Source organism: Onthophagus taurus, chromosome 3 (assembly GCF_036711975.1).
Source record: "Onthophagus taurus isolate NC chromosome 3, IU_Otau_3.0, whole genome shotgun sequence".
Taxonomy (NCBI): Eukaryota; Metazoa; Arthropoda; class Insecta; order Coleoptera; family Scarabaeidae; genus Onthophagus; species Onthophagus taurus.
The window spans coordinates 27,216,002-27,242,832 of NC_091968.1; the positions used below are offsets into that span (position 1 = coordinate 27,216,002).

General features: G+C 32.0%; 1 protein-coding gene across 1 annotated transcript in view; it reads left to right on the forward strand.

The window, feature by feature from the left end:
* LOC111423298 (homeobox protein B-H1-like) overlaps window positions 1–25,460 on the forward strand; it is a 38,618-nt gene extending 13,158 nt beyond the window's left edge. Inside the window, exons 2-3 of the mRNA XM_023056543.2 lie at window positions 4,190–4,412; window positions 24,849–25,460. Of these exons, the coding sequence (XP_022912311.1) occupies window positions 4,190–4,412; window positions 24,849–25,290 (665 nt within the window). The 3' untranslated portion in view covers window positions 25,291–25,460. The remainder of the gene's footprint in view (window positions 1–4,189; window positions 4,413–24,848) is intronic.
* Window positions 25,461–26,831: the final 1,371 nt, after the last annotated feature.

Consider the following 26,831-nt stretch of genomic DNA (forward strand, 5'->3'; position numbering starts at 1 on the left):
CAAAGATGGGTTTTGATTTATAGATGTAAATTTTTAAAATTGGTCCCTTCGCTGCTTGATCGACGTCCGCCCCTTTTATGGTAATTCCCCGGCGACACCTAACATTTCCTTTAAGACTCAATTACTTGTAATTTTTATCGATTTGTTAAAGTCTCAACGAGATATTTATCTTTAAAAACGTCGAGAAAGTGATTATTTTAATTTAATTTAATACATTTTTTTTAAATTTTATGTTTAAATAAAAGCAATATGCAGTTTAATAGATACAAAATTAAAAATCCTTTAAAATGATACCAAACACGACCAATTTATTGCAAAAAATAAGGGAGATATCACCAAAAATTTATTCAAAAACAATCGACAATCTCAAAAAACAAAAAATCATCAATGTTTTTGAATCATCATATCTTGGGCGATTTTAAACATAAATATATCGTGTTTGGACTCGTTTCAAAGGATTTTTTATTTAAATTTAAAATATTTAAGTTTTACCAACCTCTCTAGACTTTTTCTTGTGAATTTTCGTGAATTCGCTGGTTTTGGCATAAAGTCGCTCTCAAAGTCAACATAAGATAGGATATCGTTCAAATTCAGCAAGAGTCCCACCTTATTTATGACCCCCAGACGAATGAAGATTCGCTATGGCATCGTTCTGGGTCCTTTAACTACCACCACTCCACTATGTATAATCAACCCCTTTATTCCCTTCCCTAACTCATAACTCATTACCATATAAACCCCACCTTTTTATTTTTTACACCACTTCAAATCTAGCAATTCTAATCATGTCAATGTGAATTGCTGAGTGTTTTTATAAAAAGCGTTAAAAATCGGCTTTTCAACCGATTTAATCAAAACTTTCAAAAATTGGTAAGAAAACTGTGTTCTTTCGAATGAAAAAGACCGATTTTAAAAATATCTTTTAGTTTTCGAGATATTAACAATTGAAATTGAGATAAATTTTTGACGTTTCAGAAATTGCAATTTTTCCAGCTCTTATAAAAATCGTCAAAAATCGAATTTTCAACCGAATTAATCAAAACTTTCAGAATTCATTAAGAAAAATATGTTCTTTCGAATAAAAAAGACCGATTTTAAAGATATCTTTTAGTTCTTGAGATATTTCTTGTTGAAATTAAACAAAAATTTTGACGTTTTAGAAATTGCAAGTTTTGTAGGTTCTTTCTATAAAAATCGTCAAAAATCGACTTTTCAACCGATTTAATCAAAACTTTCAAAAATTGGTAAGAAAACTATGAAGTTTCGCATGAAAAAGACCAACTTTAAAAATGTCTTTTAGTTCTTGTGATATTAATTGTTGAAATTAAGATAAATTTTTGACGTTTCAGAAACTGCAATTTTTTCCTGTTCTTTTTATAAAAATCGTTAAATATCGACTTTTCAACCGATTTAATCAAAACTTTCCCAAAATATTAAGAAAACTATGTTCTTTCTAATGAAAAAAACCGATTTTGAAAATATCTGTTAGTTCTTAAGATATTAGTTAGTGAAATTAAGAAAAATTTTTGACGTTTCAGAAATTGCAATTTTTCCGGTTCTTTTTATAAAATTCGTTAAAAATCGACTTTTCAACCGATTTAATCAAAATTTTCAAAAATTGGTAAGAAAACAATAATCTTTCGAATGAAAAAGACCGATTTTAAAAATGTCTTTTAGTTCTTGAGATATTAATTATTGAAGTTAAGATAAATTTTTGACGTTTCAGAAACTGCAATTTTTCCAATTCTTTTTATAAAATTCGTTAAAAATCGACTTTTCAACCGATTTAATCAAAACTTTCCTAAAATATTAAGAAAACTATGTTCTTTCTAATGAAAAAACCCGATTTTGAAAATATCTTTTAGTTCTTGAGATAATAATTATTGAAATTAAGAAAAATTTTTGACCATTCAGAAATTGTAATTTTTCCGGTTCTTTTTATAAAAATCGTTAAAAATCGACCTTTCAACCAGATTAATCAAAACTTTCAAAAATTATTAACCAAACTGTGTTCTTTCGAATGAAAAAGACCGATTTTAAAAATATCTTTTAGTTCTTGAGATATTAATTGTTGAGATTAAGATAAATTTTTGACGTTTTAGAAATTGCAATTTTTTCCTGTTCTTTTTATAAAATTCGTTAAACATCGACTTTTCAACCGATTTAATCAAAACTTTCCAACATTATTAAGAAAACTATAATCTTTCAAATGAAACAGATCGATCTTGAAAACATCTTTTCGTTCTTGAGATATTAATTATTGAAATTAAGATAAATTTTTGACGTTTCAGAAATTGCAATTTTTCCAGTTCTTGTTATAAAAATCGTTAAAAATCGACCTTTCAACCAGATTAATCAAAACTTTCAAAAATTATTAACCAAACTGTGTTCTTTCGAATGAAAAAGACCGATTTTAAAAATATCTTTTAGTTCTTGAGATATTAATTGTTGAAATGAAGATAAATTTTTGACGTTTCAGAAACTGCAATTTTTTTCTGTTCTTTTTATAAAAATCGTGAAAAATCGGCTTTTCAATCGATTTAATCAAAACTTTCAAAAATGGTTAAGAAAATTATGATCTTTCGAATGAAGATGACCAATTTTAAAAATATCTTTTAGTTCCTGAGATATTAATTGTTGAAATTAAGATAAATTTTTGACGTTTTAGAAATTTGCTGTTTTTTCCGGTTCTATTTATAAAAATCGTTAAAAATTGACTTTTCAACCGATTTAATCAAAATGTTCCACCGTTATTAAAAAAAATATGTTCTTTCGAATGAAAAAACCCGATTTTAAAAATATCTTTTAGTTCTTGAGATATTAATTGTTAAAGTTAAGATAAATTTTAGATGTTTTGGAAATTGTAATTTTTTCCGATTCTTTTGATAACAATCGTTAAAAATCGGGTTTTCAACCGATTTAATCAAAACTTTCAGAAATTAGTAAGAAAACTATGATGATTCGAATGAAAAAGACCGACTTTAAAAATGTCCTTTAGTTCTTGAGATATTAATTGTTGAAATTAAGATAAATTTTTGACGTTTCAGAAACTGCAATATATTATATTTTAAAATCGACTTTTCAACCGATTTAATCAAAACTTTCAAAAATGGTTAAGAAAATTATGTTCTTTGGAATGAAAAAGACCGATTTTAAAAATATCCTTTAGTTTTTGAGATATTGATTGTAAAAGTTAAGATAAAATTTTGACATTTTAGAAATTGCAGTTTTTTCCGGTTCTACTTATAAAAATCGTTAAAAATCAAGTTTTCAATCGATTTAATCAAAATGTTCCAACGTTATTAAAAAAACTATGTTCTTTCGAATGAAAAAACCCAATTTTAAAAATATCTTTTAGTTCTTGAGATATTAATTGTTAAATTTAAGATAAATTTTAGATGTTTTGGAAATTGTAATTTTTTCCGATTCTTTTGATAAAAATCGTAAAAAATCGGCTTTTCAACCGATTTAATCAAAACTTTCAGAAATTGGTAAGAAAACTATGATCTTTCGAATGAAAAAGACCGATTTTAAAAATGTCTTTTAGTTCTTGAGATATTAATTATTGAAATTAAGATAAATTTTTGATGTTTTGGAAATTGTAATTTTTTCCGATTCTTTTGATAAAAATCGTAAAAAATCGGCTTTTCAACCGATTTAATCAAAACTTTCAGAAATTGGTAAGAAAACTATGATCTTTCGAATGAAAAAGACCGATTTTAAAAATATCTTTTAGTTCTTGAGATATTAATTATTGAAATTAAGATAAATTTTTGACGTCTTAGAAATTGCAGTTTTTTTCGGTTCTACTTATAAAAATCGTTAAAAATCGACATTTCAACCGATTTAATCAAAATGTTCCAACATTATTAAAAAAACTATGTTCTTTCGAATGAAACAACCCGATTTTAAAAATATCTTTTAGTTCTTGAGATATTAATTGTTAAAGTTAAGATAAATTTTTAACGTTCCTTTTATAAAAATCGTTAAAAATCGGCTTTTCAACCGATATCATCAAAACTTTCAGAAATTATTAAGAACACTGTGTTCTTTCGAATGAAAAGACCGATTTTAAAAATATCTTTTACATCTATATCTAAAGATATCCTTTTAGAGATGAATTTTTTGTATCCATATTTTGAATTTTTATACAGAACATTTTCTGAATATATATATTTTTTTGTTATAGGTCAAAATGGTGATGATTCCTCATTAAACTCATCAAAAAGTTCAAGTGGTGCGATAAGTAAAAAACAACGAAAAGCTCGAACAGCTTTTACCGACCTTCAATTACAAACGTTAGAGAAAAGTTTCGAACGTCAAAAATACCTCAGCGTTCAAGATCGAATGGAATTAGCGGCTAAATTGAGTTTAACCGATACTCAGGTCAAAACGTGGTATCAAAATAGAAGGTAAGCATCATTACGTTTGTTAAATTTCGTTTTTTAATAAATCTCAATTAGTTTAAATCGAATGAATCCTTTACAACGCAAAAAAGGTAACCGCAACGAATAAAAATAAACACACACGAGCGGTTTTTTTGAAAGGAATCTTTTTGTTGTATAGAGGAGGTAATAACAACTCGAACGACAATTACATCGAAATATTTCACTTATTCGAAGGGGGGCGATAAGTGCTCGACGATTCGAGTTGACAATTCGTGAGAACCCCCTATTGAGTATAATTAATTTCGAAAAACCACCCCTTAATTTTTTTTTTGATGTACTGTTGATTAAAAAAGTAATGCAGCAAAACTAGAAATAATTTTTTTTGTTAAAATTTTCTTCTTTAAAGTTTATTCTTTGGTGAGTATCGGTTAGTCTTATGAGAAAGAGCGTGTCGAATGTGACCAATAGCCTGTAAGCAGGCATGAGAATTTGGCCTTTGTGTTGTCCCGACGGATGGGCCATCTGAAGCCGAAGAAGACTGACGTGCAACGTCATCTGTGATCAAATTAATCAAGGTTGTTTGTTCAGCATCAAAGCGAGTCTCGTTTCTTCTGAACGGACGCGTTCGAAACCCGATAAAAAAAGCGTTTTAGAATAAAAAAAAACGGATCGAAGATCATCGGTCCGTGTCTTCGTTTTAATAGCATTTACCCGACTTAAATTTTAATATACACAAAACGGAATGTTTAAGCCGGAAAAAGTTTCGTTCGAGAATGAATTAGAAAAAATCAATTACCTCCGAGTCTTTTCTCTAGAAGCGTTTTCAATTTTAAATGGATAGATTTTTAGATTATTTTTATTTACTTACTTTTATGTTTGTTTCGCTTTTTTTAGATTTAAACGTACAAACAAAAGATTTCCCTGTTAATTTACAGTCGCTCCTCTTTGTTCACGAAATCCGGCAAACAAAAAGACAACTGAAAAAGCTCTCGACGCTCTCGCGTTGTGCATTTTAATTGTTCCGAAGCTAAATGGTAATCCCTTTTTTTTATCAAGCTCAGTTGTAAAAAGCTCTCAGCACCAGGAAACGTTGGAGTACCGTCCAATCGATGAACGCGCTTTTTTTTTCAATGAGAGCTTTTCGTGATAGACAAAAATCGTGATTTATTCGTCGCCTGGGTTGGAAGTGAGCAAATATCAACCCTAAAACCAGACCGAATATGAAAGAATCTCGCGTGTTACGCTAACCGACCACACGCAACCTCGCCAATTAAACCTAATTTCCACTCCGCACTCTGCAAACTACACATTTTCCTGTCATGTTCTATTTGCATAGCGCAACCCTCTCTTAACGTTAGTATTTATGCAATTGTAATTTACAAGTAAAATGTTTGCTTTTTTTTAATATAAAAAAATTAATTTTAATTTAAAAAAAATCAGACTCTTTAAATTGTCTAGTTGATCAAATGACCTAATACATCAAATGATCTAATTGATCAAATGACCTAATACATCAAATGATCTAATTGATCAAATGACCTAATACCTCAAATGATCTAATTGAGCACAAGAAATAATACTCATCGCGAATTTCTTTGTTTGAGGTTAAGCATCGTTGAATTGGAAAAGCAGACACCAATTTATTATGTGCATTAAGTACAGATTTGCTCTGTGGGATAGCAATTCTTAATCACGTCAATGTGAATGCCGTTCGCTTAGAACAAATAGCATCATCAACTCGAGCGGTTTTTGTGAGTTTAAAATGGAAGTAATTTGCAATTTTGCCGATTGTTTTTATAAAAATCGACTTTTCATCCGATTTAATCAAAAATTACTAAGAAAACTATGTTCTTTCGAATGAAACAAACCGATTTTAAAAATATCTTTTAGTTCTTGAGATATCAATTGTTAAAGTTAAGATAAATTTTTGACGTTTTGGAAATTACAATTTTTTCCGATTCTTTTGATAAAAATCGTTAAAAATCGGCTTTTCAACCGATCTAACCAAAACTTTCCAAAATCATTAAGAACACTACGTTCTTTCGAATGAAAAAGACCGATTTTAAAAATATCTTTTAGTTTTTGAGATATTAATTATTGAAATTAAGAAAAATTTTTGACGTTTAAGAAATTACAATTTTTCCGGTTCTTTTTATAAAATTCGTTAAAAATCGACTTTTCAACCGATTTAATCAAAATTTTCAAAAATTGTTAAGAAAACTAAATTCTTTCGAATGAAAAAGACCGATTTTAAAACTATCTTTTAGATCTTGAGATATTACTTATTGAAATTAAGGTAAAGTTTGACGTTTTAAAAATTGTACTTTTTTCCGGTTCTTTTTATAAAAATCGTTAAAAATCGACTTTTCAACCGATTTCATCAAAACTTTCAAAAATTGGTAATCAAAACTATGATCTTTCGAATGAAAAAGAGCGATTTTAAAAATACCTTTTAGTTCTTGAGATATTAATCGTTGAAATTAAGAAAAATTTTTGACGTTTTAAAAATTACAATTTTTTCCAGTTCATTTTATAAAAATCGACAAAAATCGAATTTTGAACCGATTTAATCAAAACTTCCAAAAATTATTAAGAAAACTGTGTTCTTTCGAATGAAAAAGACCGATTTTAAAAATACCATTTAGTTCTTGAGATATTAATCGTTAAAATTAAGATAAATTATTGATGTTTTAAAAGTTGCAAATTTTTCCTGCTCTTTTTATAAAAATCGTTAAAAATCGACTTTTCAACCGATCTAATCAAAACTTTCCAAAATTATTAAGAATACTATGTTCTTTCGAATGAAAAAGACCGATTTTAAAAATATCTTTTAGTTCTTGGGATATCAATTGTTGAAGTTAAGAAAAATTGTTGACGTTTTAAAAATTACAATTTTTCCGGTTCTTTTTATAAAAATCGTCAAAAATCGAATTTTCAACCGATTTAATCAAAACTTCCAAAAATTATTAAGAAAACTATGATCTTTCGAATGAAAAAGACCGATTTTAAAAATACCGTTTAGTTCTTGAGATATTAATCGTTAAAATTAAGATAAATTTTTGATGTTTTAAAAGTTGCAAATTTTTCCTGCTCTTTTTATAAAAATCGTTAAAAATCGGCTTTTCAACCGATCTAATCAAAACTTTCCAAAATTATTAAGAATACTATGTTCTTTCGAATGAAAAAGACCGATTTTAAAAATATCTTTTAGTTCTTGGGATATCAATTGTTGAAGTTAAGAAAAATTGTTGACGTTTTAAAAATTACAATTTTTCCGGTTCTTTTTATAAAAATCGTCAAAAATCGAATTTTCAACCGATTTAATCAAAACTTCCAAAAATTATTAAGAAAACTATGATCTTTCGAATGAAAAAGACCGATTTTAAAAATACCGTTTAGTTCTTGAGATATTAATCGTTAAAATTAAGATAAATTTTTGATGTTTTAAAAATTACAATTTTTTCCGGTTCTTTTTATAAAAATCGTCAAAAATCGAATTTTCAACCGATTTAATCAAAACTTCCAAAAATTATTAAGAAAACTATGATCTTTCGAATGAAAAAGACCGATTTTAAAAATACCGTTTAGTTCTTGAGATATTAATCGTTACAATTAAGATAAATTTTTGATGTTTTAAAAATTACAATTTTTTCCAGTTCTTTTTATAAAAATCGTCAAAAATCGAATTTTGAACCGATTTAATCAAAACTTTCAAAAATTATTAAGAAAACTGTCTTCTTTCGAATGAAATAGACCGATTTTAAAAATATCTTTTAGTTCTTGAGATATTAATCGTTGAAATTAAGATAAATTTTTGATGTTTTAAAAGTTGCAAATTTTTCCTGCTCTTTTTATAAAAATCGTTAAAAATCGGCTTTTCAACCGATCTAATCAAATCTTTTCAAAATTATTAAGAAAACCACGTTCTTTCAAATGAAAAAGACCGATTTTAAAAATATCTTTTAGTTCTTGAGATATTAATCGTTGAAATTAAGATAAATTTTTGATGTTTGAAAAGTTGCAAATTTTTCCTGCTCTTTTTATAAAAATCGTTAAAAATTGAATTTTGAACCGATTTAATCAAAACTTTCAAAAATTATTAAGAAAACTGTGTTCTTTCGAATGAAAAAGACCGATTTTAAAAATACCTTTTAGTTCTTGAGATATTAATTGTTAAAGTTAAGAAAAATTTTTGACGTTTAAGAAATTACAATTTTTCCGGTTCCTTTTATAAAAATCGTTAAAAAATCGATTTTTCAATCGATTTAATTGAAACCTTCCAAAAATATTAAGAAAAGTATGTTCTTTGGAATGAAAAAGACCGATTTTAAAAATATCTTTTAGTTCTTGAGATATTAATTATTGAAACTAAGAAAAATTTTTGACGTTTAACAAATTACAAATCTTCCGGTTCTTTTTATAAAATTCGTTAAAAATCGACTTTTCAACCGATTTAATCAAAACTTTCAAAAATTATTAAGAAAACTGTGTTCTTTCGAATGAAAAAGACCGATTTTAAAAATACCATTTAGTTCTTGAGATATTAATCGTTAAAATTAAGATAAATTTTTGATGTTTGAAAAGTTGCAAATTTTTCCTGCTCTTTTTATAAAAATCGTTAAAAATCGAATTTTGAACCGATTTAATCAAAACTTTCAAAAATTATTAAGAAAACTGTGTTCTTTCGAATGAAAAAGACCGATTTTAAAAATACCTTTTAGTTCTTGAGATATTAATCGTTGAAATTAAGATAAATTTTTAATGTTTTAAAAGTTGCAAATTTTTCCTGCTCTTTTTATAAAAATCGTTAAAAATCGGCTTTTCAACCGATCTAATCAAAACTTTCCAAAATTATTAAGGAAACCACGTTCTTTCGAATGAAAAAGACCGATTTTAAAAATATCTTTTAGTTCTTGAGATATTAATCGTTGAAATTAAGATAAATTATTGATGTTTTAAAAGTTGCAAATTTTTCCTGCTCTTTTTATAAAAATCGTTAAAAATCGACTTTTCAACCGATTTAATTGAAACCTTCCAAAAATATTAAGAAAACTATGTTCTTCCGAATGGAACAGACCGATTTTAAAAATATCTTTTAGTTCTTGAGATATTCCTCGTTGAAATTAAACAAAAATTTTGACGTTTTAGAAATTGTAAGTTTTTCAGGTTTATTTTATAAAAATCGTTAAAAATCGACTTTTCAACCGATTTAATTGAAACCTTCCAACAATATTAAGAAAACTATGTGCTTTCGAATGAAAAAGACCGATTGTAAAAATATCTTTTAGTTCTTGAGATATTCCTCGTTGAAATTAAACAAAAATTTTGACGTTTTAGAAATTGCAAGTTTTTCAGGTTCTTTTTATAAAAATCGTCAAAAATCGACTTTTCAACCGATTTAATTGAAACTTTCTAAAAATATTAAGAAAACTATGTTCTTTCGAATAAAAAAGACCGATTGTAAAAATATCTTTTAGTTATTGAGATATTACTTATTGAAATTAAGATAAATTTATTATCATATAAGATATGTTTATTTATATAAAAATCATATCTTAAGAACGAATTGAGATATCATAATGATTTAAGAAAATTAACATACCATAAATAATTTCTCATTTTCCATTAAACTTAATCGTTACGATTTTTTTACAAGAATTTCATTAAACAGTGTTGTAATTTAGAGGATGGTTTAGGTTAGTCTGGTTAATTAGCGGACGATTAGCGGTTTGAATGTATAATTAATTCAAATGTGGAGCTCAGAGAGAGTAAATTAGACGTAACATGTGTTCGCCGAGCACGTTTACCTCGGTAGTAGATTCTGCGTGAACCACGGAGATAACTATCTATTTTCTAACGTAACGATGACGGTTTTAACGTTTCGTGTCAAGTGATTCAGTTAAACGAATTCGTATGATGAATGATCCCTTTGAGCAAAACGAACCCTATATCCCCCGAAGGGGTTTCCTCCTCCAATATAAAGTATACCTTAACGAGGACTGTAATACGTCGTAATAGCTGTAATTTTCAGCCCCAGTAGCGGCATGTGTCCCTCAACACACGACGACAACATATTGTTGTGCTTAGAGAAACATTAGTTTCTCATTTTTATAACGAAAATCACCTTTTGTATGCGAATTTTGTCTTTATATATAGACATAAAGGTTTTCTGGTTTTCTTCGTTTTGAGATCGCGTGCAGATCGACCGTAAACGTTGCGGGGCACTGCAGTAGCGCACCGCGCTGTCGGAAACGTTTAGACCTACCTTATCGGACGATTAATAATGTATGCTAAACTACCCCTAAGTGCTGGCAAATTACTTTAGCTTTTTCTGAACGTGCGCCGCTCGCTAATTTATCCCCCTACGCTAAGGGAAACTAGCAAAACGCTATTTTAACGAACACGCCATTTACTCAACCCGACGTCGATTACCTAAAGGTCACGATTTAAATTTATAGGCTCTTTTAAACATTTTCAACTATCCCACTCGTAATAGATGTGTGATGGATCATAAATATCCATTTGTCGAGAGAGAAGGAACGATTTGGTTTACCAAGCGGACCGTTTTACGATTTACAACCGCCAGAAACCGCAAATTTACATCGACAATGGTACTCACCACTACTAAAATCATTAAACCCAACCCCCTAACGCGACTTTCGGGCTGATTTATGAGGGACCGACGTGTTTTCGAGAGCTTCTCCCTCCACCATTCTAACTCAACCCCACTAATGATACTCTGAAATGTATAGTTAAACAAAAAAGTCATGCTAAAGATAAACGATAAATAAATACAGTGAAACGTATTCGATATAATTAACAAAATATAACGGTCAAAATGTTTTTAAGTCATTACCTGATGATGCACTGCTAAACTCGAAACTTTCTAGTTCTAGGTCTAGTGTTAGTTCTAGTGACAGTGCAATAAAAATATGTAACATGAATATCTTATGCTAACTAGCGCTACTTGCCACTATCACTAGAACTAACACAAGACCTAGCACTAAAATCATTCGGGTTTGGCCGTCTTGAAAGACGTGCGGCTAAACCCGAATGTTTCTAGTTCTAGGTCTTGTGTTACTTCTAACTAGGGCTACCTACCACTGTCACTAGAACTAACATTAAACCTAGAACTAGAAACATTCGGGTTTAGCCACACGTCTCTAAAGATGGCTAAACCCAAATAATTCTAGTTCTTTTTATTTATTTATTTTGGTATTACTCATTCATGAGATATAAACGTTTATGAAATATGTTCCCCAGGTTAATGAAGAACATTTTTTGTCCTAATCACTTTCTCCTAACTCTTTTTATTCTTGAGATATCATCATTTTTTATGTCAAAAACGTCATTTTTAGAAATATTCGCTTTTTGACTTATTTAGGTTGGTATTACTAATTCAAGAGATATAATCGTTTTTGAAATATGTTCCCCATATTAATGAAGAACATTTTTTGTCCTAATCACTTTCTCCCAACCCTTTTTATTCTTGAGATATGATCATTTTTGATGCCAAAAACGTCATTTTTCGAAATATTCGCTTTTTAATTTATTTAGGTTGGTATTACTAATTCATGAGATATAATCGTTTAAGAAATATGTTCCCCAGGTTAATGAAGAACATTTTTTGTCCTAATCACTTTCTCCCAACTCTTTTTATTCTTGAGATATCATCATCTTTTATGTCAAAAACGTAATTTTTCGGAAAATTCGCTTTAGATTTATTTAGGTTGGTATTACTCATTCATGAGATATAATCGTTTATGAAATATGTTCCCCAGGTTAATGAAGAACATTTTTTGTCCTAATCATTTTCCCCCAACTCTTTTTATTTTTGAAATATCATCATTTTTTATGTCAAAAACGTCATTTTTCGAAATAATCGCTTTTTGATTTATTTAGGTTGGTATTACTAATTCATGAGTTATAATCGTTTATGAAATATGCTTCCCGTGTTAATAAAGAACATTTTTTGTCCTAACCACTTTCTCCCAACTCTTTTTATTCTTGAGATATCATTTTTTATGTCAAAAACGTCATTTTTAAAAAATAATCGCTTTATAATTTATTTAGGTTGGTGTTACTAATTCATGAGATATAATCCTTTATGAAATATGTTCCTCAGGTTAGTAAAGAACATTTTTTGTCCTAATCACTTTCTCCCAACCCTTTTTATTCTTGAGATATCATCATTTTTTATGTCAAAAACGTAATTTTTCGAAATAATCGCTTTTTGACTTATTTAGCTGGTATTACTAATTCATGAGATATAATTATTTTTGAAATATGTTCCTCAGGATAACAAAGAACATTTTTTATCCTAATCACTTTCTTCCAACTCTTTTTATTCTTGAGATATCATCATTTTTTATGTCAAAAACGTCATTTTTCGAAATATTCGCTTTTTGACTTATTTAGGTTGGTATTACTAATTCATGAGATATAATCGTTTATGAAATATGTTCTTCAGGTTAGTAAAGAACATTTTCTGTCCTAATCACTTTCTCCCAACTCTTTTTATTCTTGAGATATCATCATTTTTTATGTCAAAAACGTCATTTTTCGAAATATTCGCTTTTTGACTTATTTAGGTTGGTATTACTCATTCATGAGATATAATCGTTTATGAAATATGTTCCCCAGGTTAATGAAGAACATTTTTTGTCCTAATCACTTTCTCCCAACTCTTTTTATTCTTGAGATATCATCATTTTTGATATCAAAAACGTCATTTCTCAAAATAATCGCTTTTTGACTTATTTAGGTTGGTATTAGTAATTCATGAGATATAATCGTTTATGAAATATGTTCCCCAGGTTAATGAAGAACATTTTTTGTCCTAATCATTTTCCCCCAACTTTTTTTATTTTTGAGATATCATCATTTTTTATGTCAAAAACGTCATTTTTCGAAATAATCGCTTTTTGATTTATTTAGGTTGGTATTACTAATTCATGAAATATAATCGTTTATGAAATATGTTCTTCAGGTTAGTAAAGAACATTTTTTGTCCTAATCACTTTCCCCCAATTCTTTTTATTCTTGAGATATCATCATTTTTTATGTCAAAAACATAATTTTTCGGAAAATTCGCTTTAGATTTATTTAGGTTGGTATTACTCATTCATGAGATATAATCGTTTATGAAATATGTTCCCCAGGTTAATGAAGAACATTTTTTGTCCTAATCATTTTCCCCCAACTCTTTTTATTCTTGAGATAGCATTTTTTATGTCAAGAGCGTCATTTTTTGAAATATTTTCTTTTTGACTTACTTAGGTTGGTATTACTAATTCATGAGATATAATCGTTTATGAAATATGTTCCCCAGGTTAATGAAGAACATTTTTTGTCCTAATCATTTTCCCCCAACTCTTTTTATTCTTGAGATAGCATTTTTTATGTCAAGAACGTCATTTTTTGAAATATTTTCTTTTTGACTTACTTAGGTTGGTATTACTAATTCATGAGATATAATCGTTTATGAAATATGTTCCCCAGGTTAATGAAGAACATTTTTTGTCCTAATCACTTTCTCCCAACTCTTTTTATTCTTGAGATATCATCATTTTTTATGTCAAACACGTCATTTTTAGAAATATTCGCTTTTTGATTTATTTAGGTTGGTATTACTAATTCATGAGATATAAACGTTTTTGAAATATGTTCCCCATGTTAATGAAGAACATTTTTTGTACTAAAACTAACACTAGACCTAGAACTAGAAACATTCGGATTTAGCCGCACGTCTCTTAAGACGGCTAAACCCGAATGATTCTAGTTCTAGGTCTTGTGTTAGTTCTAGTGATAGTGCAAAATTAGAACTAACACTAGACCGAGAACTGAAATCATTCGGGTTTAGCCACACGTCTCTAAAGACGGCTAAACCCGAATGATTCTAGTTCTAGGTCTTGTGTTAGTTCTAGTGATAGTGCAAAATTAGAACTAACACTAGACCGAGAACTAAAATCATTCGGGTTTAGCCACACGTCTCTAAAGACGGCTAAACCCGAATGATTCTAGTTCTAGGTCTTGTGTTAGTTCTAGTGTGAGTTCTACTTTAATTGTTATTTAGCGTATAATTTATAAAGAATTTTATAATGGTGCATTACTTTATTGCTTGATTATACATGTTATAAAAAAGGTATTGTGTATTCTTCGAATTTTTTTAATTTCGTAGAACATAAAATGAAGATTTCCTCCTCTATAATTTGACGTAAAACATGTTGAAAATTGTGTAGGAATGTTTTAGTAATAATAATCAAGGTAAAAAATTGCCTTTGGCCGTAAAGATTCGTCGGCAATCACTGTTTCAACGTTCCAATTTTCAAGATATTAGCATGGCATCACGAAATCACATCGTTAGATGGCGTCGTCGCAGCAATCGTCGTCTCGCTTTCCGTTTCCTCGACTGGTTACGTAACGCAACAATTTCCAGTGTCCACTTATTTCTCCATTAGCGCCATTTTTCCGAGTGCCCCCGAAATGATTTAATAAGAAACGCCACTGCGACGCGGCGGATACCGACACGCGCTCCATCTAGCGGCGCGGCGGCGGCAAGCGAACGTTCGATCATTAAATAACGTTTAGCATTTCTTTCCGAGGCAATAATCGAATACCATTTTTTTTTATAAAAAGGAACGTCGATGTGCTTTTGTGTAACAACTTGCACTCGATCGGCATTTGTTTCAAAAACATGTGACGTATCCCGGTGTATTTTTTTTTAACCTGTATACTTTTGTAATAAAGACCGTGACGTACTTTCAATTATAAGCGTTATTTTATATGACGGTTATGACCGCGGGCGCTTTAATGATCCGACAGAGGGCGTGACGACGTTCGGCATATGTTCGTCATGGATGCGCGCGCGGTGGTGAAACGAAAGGGGGAGAAACGACGACGACGACGGTGGCGCTACCGGAGGCGTCGGCGACGGCGGTGTGATTAAATACAAAGCGGGGTGACGCCCACCCCATTCGACCTGCGCCCCGACGCTAATCTTCTTGCGATGGCGCGGCAATTTGCTAAATGACGGCTCTTTCTTCTTCATCTTCTTCTTCTTCTTCTTTCTCGGTCGACGTTCTCTTCGGGGCAATGAAGTGGCACTTTTTGGCGACGACCGCCAATTTCCAAAATTGCCGCCGCCGGCCGGCGCCTTCTGTGATGAGGATTGAAACTACAACGCCGAAACGGACGTGGTATTTGTCGAGTCATTGTTTTAAATAATTTCCAGTTCCGCCCACATGTACTTAAAAAAATAATAATACCTAAATAAAAAAGGAACTAGGGATGATGGGTCAGTAACAAAACCTCATCCGATGTATTTTTCGTTTTTCATTTCTCGTATATGTATACGAAGTATCTAAAGAGAAAGTTTTGTAATCGCGCATAAATGACAATTAGGAGATTATATCTAACCATTTTGTTGTTAAATGTCTAAAATTTCTGTTACCAACCCATTATACGAGTTAAATAAAAAAACGTCTCGATTTTTGAGAAAAAATCGTAAAAAAACTCTCTGACGCTTGTTATGTTGTTCTTGATGAAGGGGATATTTATTTTGCCGATATTCCATATTATAGTTCCATATGATAGAGATAGATATTCTGTCTAATCAAAAAACATAGTGCTGGCGTCTATTCCAGACTGGACGTCGCGCCTTTATTTTTTTATATAGGTAAAATAAAGGCGCGACGTTCTGTCTGGAACACACAGCAGCCCGATTGGACAGAAACTTCCTAAATTAAATTGTGTCATCAAGAATTATGATGAATATCCGATCATACTAGAATAGTTTATCAAAATAACAGAGAATCCGATTAATACCATCAATACTTCAAAATATTCGTCAGGATCTCTACTTTGATGTCAATAGAGCTACAAAAACACACTATAAAAAATATACTGAACCTGAACCGTATTTTCCACATTTTTGGGCATGTCTTGAAAACTGGTCGTGATGGAAAAAAACTGAAGGCAATTTCAGAATCAGCTTAAGAGTAGCTGTGATGGTCCCAAATCCTTACAGCCACAATCCCTTCCACTACGTTAGAGCAAACATTTAAGATGCTAATAGGCCGAAGATCATTTAGTCCTGAGGGGTTACTGCATTTCGTGATGGGAGACACCAAGGTTGTCTTCCATTTGTTCCAGGTTGTCTGCGGTTGGGAAATTCTTGGCAAAATCGTCTCCCGGCAGCATTAGCATTGCCTACAGACTCTTCCAATGTTAAAAGCGTCTTAGTTTGCGCACCAAAACTGCAATTATTTGCCATGTTAAACAACTATTGGGAAATAATTTGACACTTTACTTACAATTTCTTTTTGTTACATTTTGAGGTGAGCTTAAGTTTTTCAAACTTGGGAAAAATTCAAGAATCATCATGTGGCTGAAATATCAACGATTTTTTTTAATCAATGTGAAATGAACCAAAAAACACGTTAAAAATAAAAAGAAAGTGACTAACACTAAATTAACTTCAGTTATAAAACTTCTATTATATGATAACTAACTTCAGGTTTAAAATGTCAACCTCAATTTTGACATATTTGCAATCTTCATTAAAAATCCTTTAAAATGAGTACAAACACGACATATTTATCTTCAATATTAATGAAGTTATGGTCAACTTCCGGTTAAGAATGTCAACGTCAATTTTGACATATTTGTAATCGTCGTGAAAAATCCTTTAAAATGAGTCCAAACATGATACGTTTAATTCCAATATTACTCGAGATATAAGCAATTTCCGGTTTGAAATGTCAATGTCATTTTGACATATTCTTAATTTTTATAAAATGTCTTCATATTTGCCACAAAAACATAAATATAACAAGAAAATAAATCAAAAATTAAGGTTGGTATTAATATTTAAAAATTAAGTTGGTATCTTCATTGTTGCTAACTTCGGGTTTAATGTTTTTTATTCAAAATTTTTTGTTTTTAGAGATAAATGCATCATGTTTGGACTCATTTTAAAGGTTTTTTAATAAGGAATACATCTTGAAAGAACACCATGAAGTTGTCCATTTGTCTATTATATAATAACTAACTTCAGATTTAAAATGCCAACCTCAATTTTGACATATTTGTAATCTTCATTAAAAATCCTTTAAAATGAGTACAAATACGACATATTTATCTCCAATATTAACGAAGTTATGGTCAACTTCCGGTTAAGAATGTCAACGTCAATTTTGACATATTTGTAATCGTCGTGAAAAATCCTTTAAAATGAGTCCAAACATGATACGTTTAATTCCAATATTACTCGAGATATAAGCAATTTCCGGTTTGAAATGTCAATGTCATTTTGACATATTTTTAATTTTTATAAAATGGCTTCATATTTGTCACAAAAACATAAATATAATAAGAAAATAAATCAAAAATTAAGGTTGGTATTAATATTTAAAAATTAAGTTGGTATCTACATTGTTGCTAACTTCGGGTTTAATGTTTTTTATTCAAATTTTTTTGTTTTTTGAGATAAATGCATCATGTTTAGACTCATTTTAAAGGTTTTTTAATAAGGAATACATCATGAAAGAACACCATGCGTTGTCCATTTGTCTATTATATAATAACTAACTTCAGGTTTAAAATGTCAACCTCAATTTTGACATATTTGTAATCTTCATTAAAAGTCCTTTAAAATGAGTACAAATACGACATAATTATGTATATGACAAACAGAAATATAATAAAAAAGAATAAAAAATTAAGGTTGGTATTAATATTTAAAAATTAAGTTGGTATCTTCATTGTTGCTAACTTCGGGTTTAATGTTTTTTATTCAAACTTTTTTGTTTTTAGAGATAAATGTATCATGTTTGGACTCATTTTAAAGGTTTTTTAATGAAGATGACAAATATGTCAAAATTGACGTTGACGTTTCAAACCGGAAGTGATTGTATCTCCATTAATATTAAAGCTAAATATGTCGAGTTTGGACTCATTTTAAAGGATTTTTTATGAAGTTGACAAATATGTCAAAATTAAAAGTTGAAAGTTCGAACTTTTTGGTTTTATGAGATAAATGCGTCAAGTTTGGACTCACTTTAAAGGTTATTTTATGAAGATTACGAATATAATAATAAAATTAAAGTTGACATTGACAACTGAAAGTATTTTTGACGACTAAACCTGAATATTTCTAGTTCTCGTTCTAGTTTTAGTTCAATAAAAATATAGCGCTACCTACCACTGTCACTAGAAGCTGCTACTAGGTTTTTAGACGTATTATGCACGTTTAAAGCAAATAGTATTTTAGGTCTTTTGCTATTCTGCATTTTTTCTAAGATAAGTTACACCTTTACCTACGCGACAGCATGAAAATCTTTAAGGGCCGGTTGTACAATATACTGATAAACTTACCGACAGCGTTATCTGGCAGATAAGTTAGTTTGTACTGTATTACAATGTACGGATATTTTTGTCGGTGACATTATCTGCGGGATAACTTATCGAGTACTCAGCGGTGCCGATAACACACTTATCCGCCAGATATTTATTATCTACCAAGGTTTTTATATAAAAACTTTGTATGATTACTGCATAGGTTAATCTATAATATTAAACGTTAACCCTATATCAATGTAGTTAAACAATTATTATTGTCAAAATCATAATTCAAGACGTCAGCGTAACCATTCTACGGCATAAATCATTAGATATGGGGAAAAACTACTACCAACCGACTTTTATTTCGCCGATAGCAATCCTACCGATAAAAACAGTTTGTACAACAGCGAATATCTTTATCCTCCTGATAAGTTTATCCGCCGGATAGATATCAGGTAGATTTATCGGTATATTGTACAACCGGCCCTAACAACAATAAAATGTCGCTTACTCAAGTGATGTATAACGAGATCCAATTATTTGTATGATAGTTTCCTAGAGCACTTCTTTATCGATTATAGTAATGAACCTAAAGGTGCTTGCGGGCTTCCTTGATCAAGTTGTGGTGTCAAAAATCATGACACTACTGCCTCGGCTTTAATTTAAATTCAAAGCTTTGCAATGTGAGACAATTATTTGTACGATAATTTCGATTATTATAATGAAGGTGAGGTTGCTTGCTGCCAAGGGGCTTCCTTGATCAAGTTGGGTTGTCAAGAATTGCCTCGGCCGCAAGCGACCTCGGCTATAATTTGAGTTCAAAGCTTCGCTTTGTGTATCAATTATTTGTATTCATAATTTCATGATGCATTTCTACACCGATTATAGTAATGAAGCCGTAGGTGCTTACAAGCGAGATATTTCCTTGATCAAGTTGTGGTGTCAAAAATCATGACACTACTGCCTCGGCCGCAAGCGACCTCGGCTTTCATTTAAATTCAAAGCTTTGCAATGTGGGACAATTATTTGTACGATAATTTTGATTATTGTAATGACGGCGAGGTTGCTTGCTGCCAAGGGGCTTTCTTGATCAAGTTGAGTTGTCAAGAATTGCCTCGGCCGCAAGCGACCTCGGCTATAATTTGAATTCAAAGCTTCGCTTTGTATATCAATCATTTGTATTCGTAATTTCATGATGCATTTATGCACCGATTATAGTAATGAAGCCGAAGGTGCTTACAAGCGAGATATTTCCTTGATCAAGTTGTGGTGTCAAAAATCATGACACTACTGCCTCGGCCGCAAGCGACCTCGGCTTTCATTTAAATTCAAAGCTTTGCAATGTGGGACAATTATTTGTACGATAATTTTGATTATTGTAATGACGGCGAGGTTGCTTGCTGCCAAGGGGCTTTCTTGATCAAGTTGAGTTGTCAAGAATTGCCTCGGCCGCAAGCGACCTCGGCTATAATTTGAATTCAAAGCTTCGCTTTGTATATCAATCATTTGTATTCGTAATTTCATGATGCATTTATGCACCGATTATAGTAATGAAGCCGAAGGTGCTTACAAGCGAGATATTTCCTTGATCAAGTTGTGGTGTCAAAAATCATGACACTACTGCCTCGGCCGCAAGCGACCTCGGCTTTCATTTAAATTCAAAGCTTTGCAATGTGGGACAATTATTTGTACGATAATTTTGATTATTGTAATGACGGCGAGGTTGCTTGCTGCCAAGGGGCTTTCTTGATCAAGTTGAGTTGTCAAGAATTGCCTCGGCCGCAAGCGACCTCGGCTATAATTTGAATTCAAAGCTTCGCTTTGTATATCAATCATTTGTATTCGTAATTTCATGATGCATTTATGCACCGATTATAGTAATGAAGCCGAAGGTGCTTACAAGCGAGATATTTCCTTGATCAAGTTGTGGTGTCAAAAATCATGACACTACTGCCTCGGCCGCAAGCGACCTCGGCTTTCATTTAAATTCAAAGCTTTGCAATGTGGGACAATTATTTGTACGATAATTTTGATTATTGTAATGACGGCGAGGTTGCTTGCTGCCAAGGGGCTTTCTTGATCAAGTTGAGTTGTCAAGAATTGCCTCGGCCGCAAGCGACCTCGGCTATAATTTGAATTCAAAGCTTCGCTTTGTATATCAATCATTTGTATTCGTAATTTCATGATGCATTTATGCACCGATTATAGTAATGAAGCCGAAGGTGCTTACAAGCGAGATATTTCCTTGATCAAGTTGTGGTGTCAAAAATCATGACACTACTGCCTCGGCCGCAAGCGACCTCGGCTTTCATTTAAATTCAAAGCTTTGCAATGTGGGACAATTATTTGTACGATAATTTTGATTATTGTAATGACGGCGAGGTTGCTTGCTGCCAAGGGGCTTTCTTGATCAAGTTGAGTTGTCAAGAATTGCCTCGGCCGCAAGCGACCTCGGCTATAATTTGAATTCAAAGCTTCGCTTTGTATATCAATCATTTGTATTCGTAATTTCATGATGCATTTATGCACCGATTATAGTAATGAAGCCGAAGGTGCTTACAAGCGAGATATTTCCTTGATCAAGTTGTGGTGTCAAAAATCATGACACTACTGCCTCGGCCGCAAGCGACCTCGGCTTTCATTTAAATTCAAAGCTTTGCAATGTGGGACAATTATTTGTACGATAATTTTGATTATTGTAATGACGGCGAGGTTGCTTGCTGCCAAGGGGCTTTCTTGATCAAGTTGAGTTGTCAAGAATTGCCTCGGCCGCAAGCGACCTCGGCTATAATTTGAATTCAAAGCTTCGCTTTGTATATCAATCATTTGTATTCGTAATTTCATGATGCATTTATGCACCGATTATAGTAATGAAGCCGAAGGTGCTTACAAGCAAGATATTTCCTTGATCAAGTTGTGGTGTCAAAAATCATGACACTACTGCCTCGGCCGCAAGCGACCTCGGCTTTCATTTAAATTCAAAGCTTTGCAATGTGGGACAATTATTTGTACGATAATTTTGATTATTGTAATGACGGCGAGGTTGCTTGCTGCCAAGGGGCTTTCTTGATTAAGTTGAGTTGTCAAGAATTGCCTCGGCCGCAAGCGACCTCGGCTATAATTTGAATTCAAAGCTTCGCTTTGTATATCAATCATTTGTATTCGTAATTTCATGATGCATTTATGCACCGATTATAGTAATGAAGCCGAAGGTGCTTACAAGCAAGATATTTCCTTGATCAAGTTGTGGTGTCAAAAATCATGACACTACTGCCTCGGCCGCAAGCGACCTCGGCTTTCATTTAAATTCAAAGCTTTGCAATGTGGGACAATTATTTGTACGATAATTTTGATTATTGTAATGACGGCGAGGTTGCTTGCTGCCAAGGGGCTTTCTTGATCAAGTTGAGTTGTCAAGAATTGCCTCGGCCGCAAGCGACCTCGGCTATAATTTGAATTCAAAGCTTCGCTTTGTATATCAATCATTTGTATTCGTAATTTCATGATGCATTTATGCACCGATTATAGTAATGAAGCCGAAGGTGCTTACAAGCGAGATATTTCCTTGATCAAGTTGTGGTGTCAAAAATCATGACACTACTGCCTCGGCCGCAAGCGACCTCGGCTTTCATTTAAATTCAAAGCTTTGCAATGTGGGACAATTATTTGTACGATAATTTTGATTATTGTAATGACGGCGAGGTTGCTTGCTGCCAAGGGGCTTTCTTGATCAAGTTGAGTTGTCAAGAATTGCCTCGGCCGCAAGCGACCTCGGCTATAATTTGAATTCAAAGCTTCGCTTTGTATATCAATCATTTGTATTCGTAATTTCATGATGCATTTATGCACCGATTATAGTAATGAAGCCGAAGGTGCTTACAAGCGAGATATTTCCTTGATCAAGTTGTGGTGTCAAAAATCATGACACTACTGCCTCGGCCGCAAGCGACCTCGGCTTTCATTTAAATTCAAAGCTTTGCAATGTGGGACAATTATTTGTACGATAATTTTGATTATTGTAATGACGGCGAGGTTGCTTGCTGCCAAGGGGCTTTCTTGATCAAGTTGAGTTGTCAAGAATTGCCTCGGCCGCAAGCGACCTCGGCTATAATTTGAATTCAAAGCTTCGCTTTGTATATCAATCATTTGTATTCGTAATTTCATGATGCATTTATGCACCGATTATAGTAATGAAGCCGAAGGTGCTTACAAGCGAGATATTTCCTTGATCAAGTTGTGGTGTCAAAAATCATGACACTACTGCCTCGGCCGCAAGCGACCTCGGCTTTCATTTAAATTCAAAGCTTTGCAATGTGGGACAATTATTTGTACGATAATTTTGATTATTGTAATGACGGCGAGGTTGCTTGCTGCCAAGGGGCTTTCTTGATCAAGTTGAGTTGTCAAGAATTGCCTCGGCCGCAAGCGACCTCGGCTATAATTTGAATTCAAAGCTTCGCTTTGTATATCAATCATTTGTATTCGTAATTTCATGATGCATTTATGCACCGATTATAGTAATGAAGCCGAAGGTGCTTACAAGCAAGATATTTCCTTGATCAAGTTGTGGTGTCAAAAATCATGACACTACTGCCTCGGCCGCAAGCGACCTCGGCTTTCATTTAAATTCAAAGCTTTGCAATGTGGGACAATTATTTGTACGATAATTTTGATTATTGTAATGACGGCGAGGTTGCTTGCTGCCAAGGGGCTTTCTTGATTAAGTTGAGTTGTCAAGAATTGCCTCGGCCGCAAGCGACCTCGGCTATAATTTGAATTCAAAGCTTCGCTTTGTATATCAATCATTTGTATTCGTAATTTCATGATGCATTTATGCACCGATTATAGTAATGAAGCCGAAGGTGCTTACAAGCAAGATATTTCCTTGATCAAGTTGTGGTGTCAAAAATCATGACACTACTGCCTCGGCCGCAAGCGACCTCGGCTTTCATTTAAATTCAAAGCTTTGCAATGTGGGACAATTATTTGTACGATAATTTTGATTATTGTAATGACGGCGAGGTTGCTTGCTGCCAAGGGGCTTTCTTGATTAAGTTGAGTTGTCAAGAATTGCCTCGGCCGCAAGCGACCTCGGCTATAATTTGAATTCAAAGCTTCGCTTTGTATATCAATCATTTGTATTCGTAATTTCATGATGCATTTATGCACCGATTATAGTAATGAAGCCGAAGGTGCTTACAAGCAAGATATTTCCTTGATCAAGTTGTGGTGTCAAAAATCATGACACTACTGCCTCGGCCGCAAGCGACCTCGGCTTTCATTTAAATTCAAAGCTTTGCAATGTGGGACAATTATTTGTACGATAATTTTGATTATTGTAATGACGGCGAGGTTGCTTGCTGCCAAGGGGCTTTCTTGATCAAGTTGAGTTGTCAAGAATTGCCTCGGCCGCAAGCGACCTCGGCTAAAATTTGAGTTCAAAGCTTCGCTTTGTATATCAATTATTTGTATTCATAATTTCATGATGCATTTATGCACCGATTATAGTAATGAAGCCGTAGGTGCTTACAAGCGAGATATTTCCTTGATCAAGTTGGGTTGTCAAGAATTGCCTCGGCCGCAAGCGACCTCGGCTATAATTTGAATTCAAAGCTTTTTGATATACAACAATTATTTTTGTTGTAATTTCTCGGCTATAATTTGAGTTCAATGCTTCGTGATGCACTTTTTCGCCGGATATAGTATTAAAACCAAGGTCATTTGCGAGCGAGGCGCTGCCTCGATTAAGTTGTATTGTCAAAACATTATATTTAATTATAAATCAATCTAAATTTTGTTATTACACTGTGCGAATGTTATTAGTAATAAATATAAAGATACGAGAAAATAAAATTTTTAGATTGCTCATCGTCTTAAACGATTCCCACAGCGAGGCGTTTCACTCTCGTGTAATTTAAGAAAAAGGGGGCCCCCGACGTGGCGCTAAAGTTAATCTGTTGTCGGCGCCTAAGCTACACTCAGCACTTTTAAAAAGCACCGGAGCACTTAGTTCGAGTTAAACGATCTCAGACAAAAACAACCCCAAACGAAAATAAATGAAAGATTATAAAAGAAATTTTATAACTTATTAATTTATTTATTTTTTGTTTGTTTCAGAACTAAATGGAAACGACAAACGGCTGTCGGATTAGAATTATTAGCCGAAGCTGGAAATTATGCAGCTTTTCAACGATTATACGGAGCACCACCTTACGGTTGTTGGTATCCTCCTCAATCAGGACCAAGCGCAGCCCCGAGTGCAGCTGATTTATATTATAGACAGGCGGCGGCTGCGGCTGCTGTAACGCTCCAGAAACCGTTACCTTATCGATTATATCCCCCGGGAATGGGATTGGGTATCCCAGGACCTAGTGCTCACCTAAACAGTTTAGCAGCAAGCAGTTCATTGACCAATTTATCGAATTATTATGGTGGTGGTCAAACGACGGAATCAACAGCACCACGATCTCCAAGCCCGGACACACCACTCGATCCGGGTTCTCCCGGATCGGGAGGAAGAAGGACGCCAAGTGACGATGAGGACACTATACACGTGTAAAATAAATATTTAAGAAGATATTTAAGAAGATGAAACGTAGTGGTGGTGTGCAAAATGAGACTTAAAAATAATTTCGAAAAAATTTCGGAACGAAGAAGAGTATATGTTATCGATAGTGCTGACAGTTTTTGAATTGTGATATCACGGACGTTTATGTACAGACGGTTGTTAATTTATTCGAGGAACTTTTTGTTTCGTTTTTTAATTTTTTTCAGTCCGCGCTTTTCGGTGTTTTCCGTGTCTCCACGTCCATCCGGCGAAGTGTCAAAAACCGTCACATTCCGTTGGTTTCGGCGTGAATCTCCCCTCCCCATTTTACATTTTTCTTTTTTTAATTTTTCGTGTAAATCACACTTCTGTATTTTTGTGTATAAATTTTGAAACGATTAAACGAAGATTAAGTTTAACAATTGAGTTTGATTCTCATTTATATCCTTTCCATTGTTTAAAGTTGAGTCGAAATTTGTTTTAGACAAAATGGAAAAATGAAATTTAATTTAATCTGATTTTTTTTTACAAAATTAAAGTTTAAAAAGTTGTAAAATGAAATTATGGACGAAGTGTTATAACTTTACAGGTTAACATTTAAGCACCCTCTTTGTAAAATGACCCAAAAAACACGTCAAAAATAAAAAGAAAGTGCGGAAAAGATCTCTGTTATATGATAACTAACTTCAGGTTTAAAATGTCAACCTCAATTTTGACATATTTGTAATCTTCATTAAAAGTCCTTTAAAATGAGTACAAACACGACATATTTAGCTTTAATATTAATGGAAATACAATCACTTCCGGTTTGAAACGTCAACGTCAATTTTGACATATTTGTCATCTTCATTAAAAAACCTTTAAAATGAGTCCAAACATGACGTACTTATCTCAAAAAACAAAAAAGTTAGATTAAAAAATATTAAACGTGAAGTTAGCAACAATGAAGATAGCGATTTAATTTTTAAATATTAATACCAACCTTAATCTTTTATTTTTTTTAATTATATATTTGTTATGTGACAAATATTAAGAGATTTTATAAAAATTAAGAATATGTCAAAATGACATTGACATTTCAAACCGGAAGTTGCTTATATCTCGAGTAATATTGGAATTAAACGTATCATGTTTGGACTCGTTTTAAAGGATTTTTCACAACGATTACAAATGTGTCAAAATTGACGTTGACATTATTAACCGGAAGTTGACCATAACTTCATTAATATTGAAGATAAATATGTCATGTTTGTACTCATTTTAAAGGATTTTTAATGAAGATTACAAATATGTCAAAACTGAGGTTGACATTTCAAATCTGAAGTTAATTATTATATAATAAACAAATGGACAACTTCATGGTGTAATTTCGTGATATATTCTTTATTAAAAAAACATTTAAAATGAGTGCAAACATGATGCATTTATCTCAAAAAACAAAGAAGTTAGTTTAAAAAACATTAATCCTGAAGTTAGCAACAATGAAGATACCAATTTAATTTTTAAATGTTAATACCAACCTTAATTTTTTATTTTTTTTATTGTATTTTTAT